Consider the following 15,708-nt stretch of genomic DNA (forward strand, 5'->3'; position numbering starts at 1 on the left):
AGTATGCAGAGTTTAAGTGTACGCGGTGTACAAAGTGAAGGATTTAGGAGTGCGCGGTGTACAAAGTGAAGGATTTAGGAGTGTGCGGTGTACAGAGTGCAGGATTTAAGCGTGCATGATATGCAGAGATCAGAAGTGCGCGGTGTAAAGAGTGCAGGGTTCAGGAGTGTGCTACGTACAGATTTGAGGCACATGCTATGTACAGAAGGCACAGTTCAGAAGTACATTTCTCTCTTGCCACTATAAACCAAAAATGACTACCCCCCAAATCCCCATTCTAGACAAGATTGACATCCATCTTCTAGCACAACCCCAACCCCCCCATCAATATAAAGCCATTGCCCCTGCCATAAATCCTTTTGTTTCTACTCCCCCTAAATCTCCCAAACTCCCAACACAGACCTCAGATACAGCATGGACTCGAACGCAGGCTCTTTTTCCCAAGCTCCTCCTAGTGTGGTCATAAGACACATCAGAGCCTAGGGAAAGCTTTCTCTGCTCTGTTACACTGGGATGACACGTAGCAACTGGTGTACTCCTGTACATTACACCAGCTGCACCTGGGCAGGAGGGTTCAGTGCAACCACCCGCAGAGTTGAGTTTCCTCTGATTGACTGAGGCGGAGTTTGTGATGTTATCAGCCCACCTTTCCATCTCAGGCAATCAGAGGAAGCTTTGTATTTAGTCATAGAATACAGAGCTTCCGATGAATGACTAAACAGCACTCAGCCCAACTCTGTTTTGTTCTGGGAGTGGGGCAGTAAGTTTCTATCCCACTGCCGGACCACACCGAAGTATGCCATATGTAGCTTTGGTTGCATACAGTTAATACAGCTCACCCAGCAAGCACACCTGTTGGTGCAGTAAGTAGTTTGTTTGGGCCAGCTTGGCCCAAATTAATTTTTTAAAGAGACATTAAACATAGAGTTAGGCGTTTTAAAAAAATAACAAGGGAAGTGAAGCCTGTGTATTTTCGGAAGTAGTGTTTCAGTACCTCCTTTTTACTTGGTATCAGCCTCTTGCAGTCCTTGTACAACAGAGCTCAGACTGGAGAGACAGAAAGAGTGCAAAGAGCCAATCAGTTGTTTTGCAATACAAGCACCATGCTGATAGGAGAAAAGAACAAAACTAGAAAGAAATTAACTTATTGGTTTGAGTCTTCTCCTTTCACTGTCCAGTCATAGGCAAGACCTGTGAGTGTTACTTAAAGTGGTTCTAAAGCCTACACATTTTTACCCTAATGCATTCACTGCATTAGGGTAAAAATGTTTAGGTATATAGTATGCCTCTCAACCCCCCCTGAGTCTTCAATCGATCCAGCTCTGTGTCTGACTATAGCGGCTATCCCCGTTCTCACAGACCTTGCTGAGGCAGTAAGAGCCATTGGCTTCCACTGCTGTCAGGCAAATTCTGTGGGAGGGGGGCTGAGCCACGCTGTCAGTGTCTTTGGATACAGGCAGTGCAGCTTGGGAGCGAGTCTGCAAGTGTGCCCCTATAGCAAGCGGCATGTTATGGGGGCACATCAACAAGAGGGGGAGCCAGGAGCACCGGCGAGGAACCTGAGAGAGCAGGTACGTGTAAACCCGTTATTAAAAAAAAAATTGTGTTTACAATCATCACTTTAAATGCAGCAAAAAAAAAAAAAAAAAAATCAGGTCTCCTGTCCTGTCAGGCAGAGCTATGCAGTGTGGCAGAGCTGTTCAAATCTCAGAGACTGCTGTATAGAAACACACATCCTTTGGCAGGTAAATCGCTCCCTGACAAGCATGCCATCACTTTATTTGTTTCTCTGCAATTCAACTTTAAATGAAACACCTCTTTAAGAATTTACTTGAACCTTTATATTACAGGGAGCTCTTGACACCTCAACAGCATTATGATTGGGGATTGCGTGCACTGAAGACCGTCCTCCGTGGATGTGGGAATTTACTTCAGCCATTAAAGAAAAATGGAATGAAAATGAAAAGTAAGAAAATAACATGTAGAATTCATGTGTCTCTAACTTGCATAACACGGAGGGGGAGAACAGCAGTTAACACAATATTTCAGAAGCTCCACTTACAGTAGGTGTGTGCTGTGCTGTGCAGTGCAGTGCCTTGTAGGAACTTCCTTCCTTGTTGTTAAGCAAATAAAACTGAACCAAAAAATGATTTAAGAGGAAGTATTAGTCAAAATTGTATTGGTTTGGTTTAAAAGAAGACATGGCAAAATCTCCTGGACAACTGTAGCATATTATCTACAGGTGCATCTCAAAAAATTTGAATATCAGAAAATGAATTTATTTCAGTAATTCAATTCAAAAAGTGAAACTTATATTATATAGATTCATTCCACACATAGTGATATATTTCCAGCATTTCTTTTTTGATTTTGATGATTATGGCTTACAGCTAGTGAAAACCCAAAATTCAGTGTCTCAGTAAATTTGAATATTGTGAAAAAGTTCAATATTGTAGATTCATGGTGTCACACTCTCTAATCAGCTAATTAACTCAAAACATCTGTAAAGGTTTCCTGAGCCTTTAAATTGCCTCTCAGTCTGGTTCAGTAGGTTACACAATCATGAGGAAGACTGCTGACTTGACAGTTGTCCAGAAGACAATCATTGACACCCTCCATAAGGAGGATAAGTCACAGTAGGTAATTGCTAAAGAAGCTGGCTGTTCAGAGTGCTGTATTCAAGCATATTAATGGAAAGTTGAGTGGAAGGAAAGGTGTGGTGGAAAAAGGTGCACAAGCAGCAGGGATAAACGCAGCCTTGAGAGGTTTGTGAAGCAAAGGCCATTCAAGAATTTGGGGGAGATTCACAAGGAGTGGACTACGGCTAGTGTCAGTGCTTCAAGAGCCACCAAACACAGACATATCCAGGACATGGGCTCCAATTGTCGCATTCCTTGTGTTAAGCCACTCCTAGACCAGAGAAAGCGTCAGAAGTGTCTTACCTGAGCTAAGGAGAAAAAAGAATTGTCCTCTTTTTTGGATGAAAGTAAATTTTTACATTGCATTTGGAAATCAAAGTCCGAGAGTCTGGAGGAAATGTGGAGAGGCACAGAATCCAAGTTGCATGAGGTCCAGTGTGAAGTTTACACAGTCAGTGATGATTTGGGGAGCCATGTCATCTCCTGGTGTTGGTCCACTGTGTTTTATCAAGTCAAAAATCAGTGTAGCCCTCTACCAGGAAATTATAGAACACTTCATGCTTCCCTCTGCTGACCAGCTTTATGGAGATGCTGATTTTTGCAGCAGGACTTAGCACCTGCCCACGCTGCCAAAAGTGCCAATACCTGGTTTCATGATCATGGGATCATTGTGCTTGATTAGCCAGAAAACTCGCCTGACAAAAACCCCGTAGAGAATCTGTGGGGTATTGTCAAGAGGAAGATGAGAGGTACCAGACCCAACAATGCAGATGAGCTGAAGGCCGCTATCAAAGCAACTTGGGCTTCCATGACACCTCAACAGTGCCACAGGCTGATCATCTCCATGCCACGCTGCATTGATGCAGTAATTCATGCAAAAGGAACCCCAACCATGTATTGCGTGCAAGCTATACTGTACATAGACACACTTTTCAGTAAGCCAACATGTTTGTATTAAAAATCCTTTCTTTTTTTATTGGTCTTATGTAATATTCTAATTTTCTGAGGTGCCATTAGTTGACCTTACTGTTATTAATGTTGCGGTTACTACCTGATAAAAAAGGGCTTTTCATTATCGTACATCATGGGCCTTAAGTAATTACTTAATGGGTTATGAGCCACCTTCAGGTGTTGACACTGGTATACCCAATCAAGGAAGTTCACTCCCTATATAACCTCTCCTCCTTCCAGGAGCACATCACTTTTCTTGCCAGTGTCTAAGGTGTTGGTCAGGAGTGAAGATGTGCTCTGAGGAGCTCCAGGAGGGATCCATGCTGGATTTAAAAAACCTCCACAACCGGATCCATCCACGCCACTGCAGCCACAGGTTGGTACTCGGGCCTGGCATAGGAAAAACAAAGTTTTGAATGTAACGCTTCTCTGAGGGCTGGACCCTAGGAACCAGGACTCTTTTTGGTCTTGCTACATTACCTAAAGTTGTCCTGAGGGGTGCTATACAGGTCCAAAGGAGTGGAACCCCTATTAAAAGGGACCCGGTCTTTGAAGGTTTAACTACGCTGCCCGCCCTGATGGGTGAAGTTTGGATCTGCTATTATAGCAGTATCCTGCAGCGAGGATAAGGTAAGGGGAGAAGCCTAGGAACTGTAAAAAGTCCACCTATGCTTTTTCTCCTCTGTGTATGTGTATATATGTATATGTATATGTGTGTATATATATATATATATATATATATATATATATATATATATACTCTGTATGCCTTTAAAAATGTCTCCTCTAGAGGGAGTATATTACACTTACCTTGTACGATGTTCTATGTCCGGCTATAGCAGCAGGTGTGGTACCAGCAGCCAGAGGGGGGTTCTTAATTGAACAGATGGTGTTCCTCTTCTGAGGGATCTAAGGGGGTACAGCAATAGTTTATGAACATACAAAAACAGCCATTTGCATTTTTTTTGTATAAAGTGAAGTCTTCCTTTAAAACTGGGAGCCTAACAAACACTGCTGACATAAATTCCCCTCCGCTCCTGGAGAGGTGCGTTAACAGCTTCCACTGTTTGTATTATCAGACTTGCCCTTGTTGAGCTTGGACAGGCATTCAGCCCCTATATAGCATTACAGACTCTAAAAGTCTGGCGTCCATCGCAGGCTGGCGCCGCCTCCTCCCCTTCGGGTCTGCATCTGCAGACCCGAATGCCACCCGCACGCACGGACTAGTGTTGTTTTTTAAAACAAGGAGGGGGGCGGGTATTGCAGTGGGGTGTGGCTCACAGATAGGCGGCGATGTGTGCGGAACGTCACGTCCACGTGGAGCACACGGCGCATACACTAGGGCGGAAGACGCTGAGAGCACCTAATCAGGTTCTCACCTGAGGCTTAACACAGACGCTCTCAGTTCATATGCTGAAGACAGAAGTCTGTCACACTAAGGGACACAGGAGCGCTGGGCATGTAATGATGTGTAAGCAGGCATTTCCAGTACAGGAAATATTATGGTTGCTCAGCATCAAAGGCTGATCCTTATGATGACATTGTTTTTTGAAAAAACTATTGTTCAGCAAATACCATAATTTTTTTTTCTTAAAGTGCCTCTCCTTTTGTGCTTAGCACTAAGACTTCCAGAGCTACCACAAAGGTACCAAGGATTCCACCCCTAGGAGCTGGCAACTTCAGTCATGCCTCCACGCTGTCATCCTCTCCGGAGATACCTGACATGGCAAGCCAGGGTGAATCATTGGAAGCAATTGGTGGTGCAACTGCTTCTCACACTTCAGCCCCTGTATACGTGACTGAAGATGCATTTTCCTCCTGCCCTGCAAGGCTTAGAAGGAAGATTAGCGGCTTTAATCGCATCCTCCATCCAAGAGGATAGCAAGTGTGCTAGATCCCCCTCCCCCACCTCAAACCCCTTTTCCAAGGGAACAGTGGGCATAGGATGAGGTATTACCCTCAGGTGATCACGGGGAAAAAACAAGCCAAATTTTCCTCTGCGGAGCAAACAACAGTTGATGAACCTTATGCAACTTCACAATCTGACAGATTGATGGTAAAAACTCTTACAGAGATGGTTCATTCCACTTTTTATGCTACTCCTAACAGAGTCAGCTAAAAGTTTGTTTCCTTCCTTTGGGTTTTTTTTAAAAAAAAAACCTTTACAGCCTTTTTCATGCATTTCTAGAATGGCTTATTTATGCTGAATGGGATCATCCGGATAAGCATTTTTTCCCTCCGAAGAGTTTCTCAGCTCTCTATCATGGAGGAAATATTCACCAAGGATGGAAAGTACCAGCAGTAGATGCCGCGATTTCCAGCATGAATAAAGATGCACAAATGCTTAAGGATCCAACAGATAAGAAGTTGTAATTTTTTGTTGAAATCCTCCTACCAAGGGTGCTATGTTTTGCCATAGACGCCATAAAAGACTCTATCCACCAAGCATGGATAGAGCTTGTGCTAAAACACATGCTTGTTCTAAAACACATGGGTAGGACCCTATGGTTAAAAAGTTGGTCAGCCGAAGCATCTTGCAAAAAGGCTTCTGACTAGTTTCCCTTTTCAATGGGGAAGATTTGATCAAATATATCCAAATGATTTCTAGCAGGAAGGGTACTCTTTTTGTCCACTCTAGGCAGTGGCGACGGCCTCCACCGTCAGACTCTTAAGAGGAGAAAACATTCAACCCCTGTATACATGATCGAAAATGCGTTTTTCCTCCGCCCTGCAGGGCCTATAAGGAAAATTAGTGACTTTAATCGCATCCGCTATCCAAGGATAGGAAACGTGTTAGATCACCCCCCCACCACCACCTTAGATCTCTTATCAAGGGAACAGTGGGTAGAGGATGAAGGGTTACCCTCAGGTGATCAGGAAGAAAGGCAAACCCATTACTCCTCTGCAGATGAGACAACTGGAGTTGAACCTTTTTTCAGCCTCGCAATCTGAGAGATTGCTGGTACAAATCTCTTACAGAGATGGTTCGTGCCTCTTTCAAGCTACCTCTAGTAGAGTCAGCTGATAGTTCTGTTTTTTCTTAGGTTTCTTAAAACCTTCACTGCCTTTTTCATGTGTTTCCTGTACATGTACAGATCCACACAGAAATTCAACAGATCCATTCTAGATCTAAAAGAATCTAAATCAGTTCCTGAGGATCCGCTCCTTTCTATGGAGTCGATCAGGTCAGTAGTTTCTATCCTACAAGGAGGAAAACTTCTGGCATCTATCGGCATCAGGGATGCATATCTGCTTGTCCATATATTTCCCGCTCAACAAAGGTTCTGCAGTTCGAAGCCAGCTACAGCACCCTGAAGGCTGGCCTGAAGCCAGCTTCGGGCCAGCTACAGCACCCCGAGTGTTCACAAAAGTGCTAGCCCCACCCCTAGCCAGGTCAAGGGCACAGGGCTTAAACAGTCTTGGCATACCTAGACGATCCATTGCTAATAGACCAATCGGTGTTCGGAGTAAGGTGTACGCATCACAACCAGTTACCTGGAAAAGTCTGGGTTGCGTTCTCAACCTAGTGAAGTCTCCCTTAAAACCGCTAAAAAAGCTGGAGTATTTGGGTCTGATTATAGATACAGCCCAGAAAAAGGGTGTCCTTGCCCAAGCAAAAAAACAACTCCATAAGAGAGTTGGTGCAGATGGTCAGGTCAAAAGGAGATCCTTCCATTTGCCTTTGCATGAGGTTGTTAGAAAGGATGGTGGCTTCATTCGAAGCAGTTCCCTATGCCCAGTTCCATTCGAGACTGTTGCAAAACAGTATTCTATCTGCTAACAAGATGATCCAAGCTTTGGACTTGCCAATGCGGCTGTCCCCAAGGGTGTCCCAAAGCCTCAATTGGTGGTTACTAACCAGAATCTGCTGAAAGGAAAATCCTTCAGACCTGTTATCTGGAAAGTGGTAATGACAGATGCCAGCCTTTCAGGCTGGGGAGCAGTACTGAAGTACACAACTGTCCAGGGACAGTGGTCAAGAACCGGAAGAGCCTTGCTCATCAACATCCTAGAGATTCGGGCAGTGCGTCTGTCTCTAAAGACCTGGACTTCCAGGTTAAGGGATTGTCCTGTCAGGATCTGATCTGTCAATGCCACTGCTGTGGCCTATATCAATCACCAAGGGGGCATCAAGAGCCTCTCAGCGCAGAGAGAGGTGAACCATATTCTAACTTCGGCAGAAAGAAATATTCCATGCCTATCGGCAGTCTTCATTCCGGGAATAGAGACTTGGCAGGCAAACTACTTAAATCGCCAGCAGTTATTCCCAGGGGAATGGTTTCTTCATCCCGACATATTTTCGGGCTGTTTGTCAAAGATGGGGAACTCCGGACATAGATCTTCTAGCGTCCAGTTCAATATAAAGTTAGTCAACTTTGTGTCCACAACAAAGGATCCATTCGCATGCAGAACAGATGCGTTGGTGATACCGTGGGATCAGCTTTCACTGATCTATGCATTTCCCCCTATTCAATTGCTGCCTCAACTTCTTTGCAGGATCAAGCTGGAAAGAAAACCGGTAATTCTATCAGCACCAGCATGGCCCAGAAGGTCATGGTATGCAGAAATCATAAAGATGGCAGTGGAGGATCCATGGTCCCTTCCACTAAGGCCAGACCTGTTCTCACAGGGGCCGATATTCCATCCTACTTTACGAAAGCTAAATTTAACGGCCTTTCTATTGAAACCCACATTCTGAGGAAACGTGGGCTTTCCGGGTCAGTTATCTCTACTGTGAATAATACAGTTAAACCAACTTCCAGAACTATACATTATAGAGTCTGGAAGGCTTATGTTTCCTGGTGTGAATCCAAGGGCTGACACCCTTGGAGATATATCAGAGGCAGAATTCTTGCCTTTGTACAATTAGGCGTAGAGATGAAGTTGACCTTGAGTACTGTTAAGGGCCAAGTCTCAGCCTTATCGATTTTATTTCAAAAAATGCATTCTTAGTCTGGGGTTTTATACAAGGGGTGATGCAGATTAGTCCACCAGTTAAATGACATTTAAGCCATTGGAACTTGATTTTAGTTTTATCAGTGTTACAGAAACAGCAATTTGAACCGATACAGCATATTCTCTTAGTCCTTCTGACAAGGAAGCTGGTATTTTTGGTTGCTTTATCCTCAGCAAGGAAGTTTTCGGAATTGGCTGCTCTTTCTTGTAAAGAGCCATATTTGATTATTCATGAGGACAGAGTGGTGTTACGCCCTTGTCCAGGCTTTTGCCAAAAGTGGTTTCAGGTTTTCACCTGAACCAAAATATTGTCCTGCCATTGTTTTTTCCAAAACCATGTTCCAGGGAAGAAAAGTCACTATATTGTCTTGATGTGGTGAGAGCAGTGAGAATCTATTTAAAGACAACTGCTCAGATTCTTAAGACTGATGTCTTATATATTCTGCTTAGATCATCCTAAGAAGGGACAGGCAGCGTCGAAATCCACTGTCGCTAAGTGGATTCGGCAAGTTATAATTCAAATTTATAATTAAGAGGTAAGATTCCTCCTTTTCAAGTTAAGACGCACTCTACCAGGGCGGTTAGTGCTTCTTGAGCAGTGCGTCACCAGGCTTCCATGGCTCAGATCTGTAAGGCCGCAACTTGGTCTTCAGTGCATACATTCACAAAAATTATATCAGGTGGCTGTAAGGAGGTATGAGGATATCGCTTTTGGGCGCAGTGTGCTGCAGTATAAGTCCTCAAGTCTGGGGGTACCCTGCGGGTTGTGTCTTCCTCCCCTCAAACAGCATTGCTATGGGACGTCCCAATAAGTAATTACTTAAGGCTCTGTGTCCCATGATGTGCGATAAAAAAAAAAATAGGATTTTTATTACAGCTTACCTGGAAAATCATTTTCTTGGAGTACATCATGGAACACAGAGGTCCCTCCCCTCTTTTGGGATTTAAGTATATTGCTTTGCTACAAAAACTGATGTGCTCCTGGAAGGAGGAGTTGTTATATAGGGAGTGAACTTCCTTGATTGGGTATACCAGTGTCAACACCTGAAAGTGGTCCATAACCCATTAAAGCGGGGTTCCACCCAAATTTTGAACAATATCTGTATGTATTCTCTTCCTTGCCTAGATGCTGAAATGCCGTTTAAAAAATTTAAATCGCAGTAATTACCTTTTATTTTTCTATTCTTCTTTGCACTTCCTGGTTCTCCTCCCGTGGGAGTAGGCGTGTCTCTAGCCTCTCCCAGACTCCTGGGAGCTAGTCTCAGGCTTCCCAGGATGCCACTGAGCATGTGCGGGAACGAGCAGTGAATGCTGGGAGCACAGCATTCACCACATCCAGGAAATAAATGCTTGTGGGCTTCAAATGCCCACAATGAAGATGGAAACCGCCTGCAGTGAATAATATAAGTTATTCTTTCCAACGAAATCTGACACAGGCGGACATATTACACACAATATGTGAGTATGTAATGCTGAGAAGAAAAGTTTGTGAATGAACTCAAAAAAAAAAAAAACTATAGATAGTTGGACCCCCGCTTTAAGTAATTACTTAAGGCTCTGTGTCCCAAGTTGTACTCCAAGAAAAGGATTTTACAGGTTAGCTGTAATAAAAATTCTATTTTTTAGAGCTTTACGTATATCTATAACCTAACTTGGTAACATTTTAGTTTGCTAAAACACAGTGTATCATAAATTATTACCATTTAAAAAAAATTTTTTTTTTTACAATTTGTAATCCTATTTTTTTAAATTTGTGCTGCTGACTTCCCTGCAGCCTCATTGCAGCACTCCCAGTCTACATGCACACACTTCAAGAACTGTGCACAACATTTCTCTGGACAGGTTTCTTGACAACAGTGGAACATTCCTGTGCATTGTGAGCCATCATGGCTACATGTAGTCTACAGTATATTGAGAGAGTGTGTGACAGGGTAACAATACAGGAAAACAATCAGTACATAGGGAAATAATTTCAATAACAAAAAGTGCCTGCCCAATGACTTGCACAGCAGGATCACCAAGTATAATTTTATTAAGAAAATTGCATATTTAATAATGTTAAAAAATTACTTTAACAGAGCTTATATAAGACTTTTCCGATTGGTTAATGTATTGCTTTAACCACTCTTATGCTGAAGAACCCCTTTCAATGCAGGTTGTAGAAACATTTTGCCTTCATATTAACTTGTTCCCATTTGCCTTTTGTACAATAGTTGGTTTGAAGCTCAGTTGTCAAATCATTTTTTCCTGCCCATTCATTGTAATTCATTATCCTCTTAAAGTATAACTAAAGGGAAAACTTTTACATTTGGATAGAGTGGTAGGGAGTTAGAACCAATGTCTGTTTTTTATTGCTGTCTATGTCCCTATTAGGAGGATTCACTCTCTCTCATTTTTTTTTATCACAAATGTCACTAGGATTGAAAGTAATAGTAAAACCAACATTTTGATTTGTCACCAGTACAGGATTCAAGGGGCAGGCTTCCAACAGGGACAATTGTTCTTGTGGCAACTATCTAGTGAGGGGAAAAAAGTATTTAACCCCTGCTGATTTTGTACGTTTGCCCACTGACAAAGAAATGATCAGTCTATAATTTTAATGGTACGTTTATTTTAACAGTCAGAGACAGAATAACAATAAAAATATCCAGAAAAATGCATTTCAAAAAGTTATAAATTGATTTGCATTCTAATGAGTGAAATAAGTATTTGATCGCCTATCAATCAGCAAGATCTCTGGCTCCCAGGTGTCTTCTATACAGGTAATGAGCTGAGATTAGGACCACTCTCTGAAAGGGAGTGCTCCTAAACTCAGCTTGCTACCTGTATAGAAGACACTTGTCCACAAAAGCAATCAATCAGATTCCAATATTTCCACCATGGCCAAGAACAAAGAGCTGTCCAAGCATGTCAGGGACAAGATTGTAGACCTACACAAGGCTGGAATGGGCTACAAGACCATCGCCAAGCAGCTTGGTGAGAAGGTGACAAAGTTGGTGTGATCGCAAATGGAAGAAACACAAAATAACTGTCAATCTCCCTCGGTCTGGGGCTTCATGCAAGGTCTTATCTCGTTTGGAGTTTCAATGATCATAAGAATGGTGAGGAATCAGTCCAGAACTACACGGGAGAATCTTGTCAATGATCTCAAGGCAGCTGGGACCATAATCACCAAGAAAACAATTGGCAACACACTATGCCATGAAGGACTGAAATCCTTCAGCGCCCGCAAGTTCCCCCTGTTCAAGAAAGCACATGTACAGACCCATGTAAAGTTTGCTAATGAATATTTGAATGATTCAGAGGAGAACTGGGTGAAATGTTGTGCTCAGATGAGACTTTGGCATCAACTCAACTCGCCGTGTTTGGAGGAGGAATGCTGCCTATGACCCCAAGAACACCATCCAAACCGTCAAACATGGAGGTGTAAACATCATGCTTTGTGGGTGTTTTTTTGGCTAAGAGGACAGGGCAACATCACCACATCAAAAGGACGATGGACGGGGCCATGTACTGTCAAATCTTGATTGAGAACCTCCTTCCCGCAGCCAGGGCATTAAAAATAGGTTGTGTATGAGTCGTCCAGCATGACAATGATCCAAAACACACGGCCAAGGCAAAAAAGGAGTGGCTCATGAAGTAGCACATTAAGGTCCTGGAGTGGCCTAACCAGTCTCCAGACTTTAATCCCATTGAAAATATGAGGAGGGAGCTGAAGGTTCGAGTTACCAAACGTCAGCCACGAAATCCTAATGACCTGGAGGGGATCTGCAGAGAGGAGTGGTACAAAATCCCTCCTGAGATGTGTGCAAACCTGGTGACCAACTACAAGAAACGTCTGACCTCTGCAATTGCCAACAAGGGTTTTGCCACCAAGTACTAAGTCATGTTTTGTTTTTAATGATAATAATAAAAATTAATAATAGGACAGGAAGTGAATGAAACCCCCCCCCCCCCCCAGTGAGACACAGATGGCAAAGAAACTGACAGCAGTTGTAATCATTTTATTCCAAAATGATGAAAAGAATTTTTGATTTGACATATACTTTAATTCAGTTCCCTCACTTTAAACCCTTTGTTTCCTATGTGTTTGTTTGTCCTAAAAATCTGCATTTCTATCCTTGCTTTTAAACACTAGTCTGAAGATCTGGCAAGCAGTTACAAAACATAAAGGCCTCTTACACACGGACGATCCGTATGTCCGTTTTTCATCCTTCCGTTTTCGGATGAAAAACGGACATACATTCATCCCTATGGAGCGTCGGATGTCAGCGGTGACATGTCCGCTGACATCCGACCCGCTCCGATCCGAAAAGTGTAACGGAGGAAAAACCTACTTTTCCATCCGTTTTCGGATCGGGTGACGACGGACACTATGCTCCGTCATCATCCGATCCCCCCATAGGGGAGAGCGGCGCTCTGACAGATCCGCCGCTGCACAGCGTGCAGCGATGGACCTGTCATCTTCCTGCTCAGCGGGGATCGGCGGAGCGATCCCCGCGGAGCAAGCGGGTGTTCATGGGGCGGATCATGACTGATCTGCCCCGTGTGAAAGAGCCCTTACTAAGCAGATTTATTGACGTTCATAAGCACACTTCACCTCTAGTCTGGAAATGTTAATTGCAAGTCTGGCTGTAGCTTTAAACATGTTTTTAGCAAGTTTTAAGCATTGAGTGAGTGCTGTTAAGATTAACATCGACAAGCCAAAATTAATTAAAGCCAATTTTGTATGAAGCTTCCCATTGTGGTACAAATTGCTCCTTATTCAATAGAGTGTAAGAGACTAATTATCCAATTCCCTTGCTTTTCTAATGTTGTTTTACTGATGACCCTTTAATAATGAAAAATGATTGTCTGTCTTATAGTCAACGAAAGCCATATTGTGGTCCAGGCCCTGAGGCTAAATACTATGTCAAAGCTGACATTTGCTGACTGCTCCCGCTGTGATGCTTTGATTAAAGACGTCTTTCCAGGAATTGATTTTAAAGATGTAGAGTACTTGGAGTTAAATGCAGCTTTGCAGCAGGTCTTTGAAGAGGCAAATCTAGAAATTATACCAAGTCAGGTATGTAAAATATAATATCAGAATAAGTTTTAACTTAAAAGCAGAAACCTTTAACCTGGGTTGGTGGTTGACAAGTCTAACAAGCTAGCCCAGCCCTCCCTTCTTCCAATCACAGATGTAAACTGTTTTTGGGAAATTCCTTAAAATTCCTAGTTTTAGAGGGAAGTGTGTTTGTTTTTTTTAGACAGAAATTTGTGAATGTGGTATTTCTGTAAAGACATTGCTTATAAGCAGCAATTCTGTCCCCACAGCATTTTTCCACATTAAGCAGAACTAAACCCATTAATTTAACTGTTTTCCAAAACAGGTACATTCAAGGCATGCCCTGAATGAAAACTGTCACAGTTGCTTTGGCTCTCAACCAAACTGTCAAGCCATCTTATAGCTTGTGTCATAACTGATTACACAAGCAGCTCTGTGGCAACTGTAGATCAAACAGAGGCTAAGATGGCTGCTTTCTTGGCTGTAAAGGAAAGGAGGGTTTAGTTCTGATTTAAATTTGGTTTGCATTTAGCTGCTCATATTTTTAGTATTTTTCTGTAATTTATCGTTATCGTGCTGAGTTTTACTCCACATAATTTTGTTTCACCAGCAAAAGTGTCAACATTACTATTTCTTCCTTGTCTATTAAGGGATGCGAGAAGACCTTAACTTTTGGGTTATACTGCTGCCTACACAAGGCTTGGAAACTGCCAAACAAGTTAAAACTACCTGGCATAGTTGTTCTTAGTCTTGATCTTGGGTCTTCTAGACGACCGTACCCCGGCTGGATCGGACGTTGCAGTGAAGGTCTAAAGGTTACCTTTGGGCACTTGGCACCACTTGGGCACTTGGCACCACTTGAGCACTTGGCAGACTGGCAGTTTCCAGGTTCAAAGCCATAAGCATTGCCTCTGTGTTTGCTCTTTCTCTGATGACTCACTTCTGTGGGTAGGCCATTTAGGCCTGGCATTGTGAGCTCTCTAAGGTTTATTAGTCATTAGAAACCTTATTTGTATTTCCCTCTTTTCCTGCCAGCTTGCAGCAGAAGGATTTACACTGTGGGACAGAGCAGTGATGTCATTCTGCTGGGTGGAGTGGGCAGATAGTCAAAGAAGCATTTTCCTGTTGCTGCTCACGCTCCTGCTACGAGGGGCAAATGGATCTTCAATCTCTGATCTGCTCCTACTGCCTGTGTGCAATGACTTTTGGTTACTTCAGGGCCTAGCCTCCTTACTTTTAGCCTGTACAGTCAAACCTCGGATTGCGAGTAACGCGATTAACGAACATTTCGCAATATGAGCAATTTTTTAAAAAAATCCTGACTCGATTTGCGAGTGTTGTCTTGCAAAACGAGCAGGATTCAAGCCTCTGTGGTGTGCATTACTGCATTTGGCCAGAGGTGCGGGGGCGCCGTACGGAAATACTCGGAATCACTCGGAGATACTCGGAAATACTCTGTTCCCGAGTTTTTCCGAGCCTTTCTGAGTGCATCCGAGCGGTCTTCGAGTATTTCAGAGTCTCTCCGGCGCCCTCCCCACCTCTGGCCACATGCGGTATTGCATGCAATAGAAGTCAATGTGGAAGGAATTATCTTTGTTTCCATTGAGTTCTATGGGGAAACTCGCTTTGATATGTGAGTGCTTTGAATTACAAGCATTCTCCTGGAACGGATTATGCTCGTAATCCAAGGTTCCACTGTACATTGCTTATCGCACCTGCGGCTGCAGGATCCATTTTTTTCACTATGCTCTCGACTTCCTTGTTGAGACTCCCCAAGCTTGGTTCTCCGTCCACTCTCAAGTCTTGACATTCCAAGTCAGCCAAACCCACTGACCAGCCCTGTTCAGCATGAAGGTGCCACCCCTTCTTTCCAAAGTGTGCTTTTAGGGAGCAATCATTAAAGCAAACATGTTGCTTTGCCCTGCATGGGCACAGGTTTGCTTTAACCTGTGTACAAACATTCTGCCTAAATTCTTGCATCCTCAACTTCTGTAGAGGAGGAAGTATTTACAGACACACAGGGGAAGATTTACTAAAACTGCTACACAAAGAATGTGGTGCAGCTGTTCATTGTAACCAATTATTTTCTAGCTTCAGCTTGTTCAATTAAGCTTT

The 15,708-nt window shown here is 43.2% G+C and overlaps 1 protein-coding gene across 3 annotated transcripts in view; it reads left to right on the top strand.

The window, feature by feature from the left end:
* DYNC2H1 (dynein cytoplasmic 2 heavy chain 1) overlaps positions 1–15,708 on the top strand; it is a 669,732-nt gene that overhangs the window by 163,927 nt on the left and 490,097 nt on the right. For all 3 annotated transcript variants that reach the window (XM_073613106.1, XM_073613107.1, XM_073613108.1), the window contains exons 36-37: positions 1,851–1,966; positions 13,412–13,611. In XM_073613106.1, coding sequence (XP_073469207.1) covers positions 1,851–1,966; positions 13,412–13,611 — 316 coding nt within the window. The remainder of the gene's footprint in view (positions 1–1,850; positions 1,967–13,411; positions 13,612–15,708) is intronic.

Source organism: Aquarana catesbeiana, linkage group LG02, assembly GCF_042186555.1.
Source record: "Aquarana catesbeiana isolate 2022-GZ linkage group LG02, ASM4218655v1, whole genome shotgun sequence".
In the NCBI taxonomy this organism is placed as follows: domain Eukaryota; kingdom Metazoa; phylum Chordata; class Amphibia; order Anura; family Ranidae; genus Aquarana; species Aquarana catesbeiana.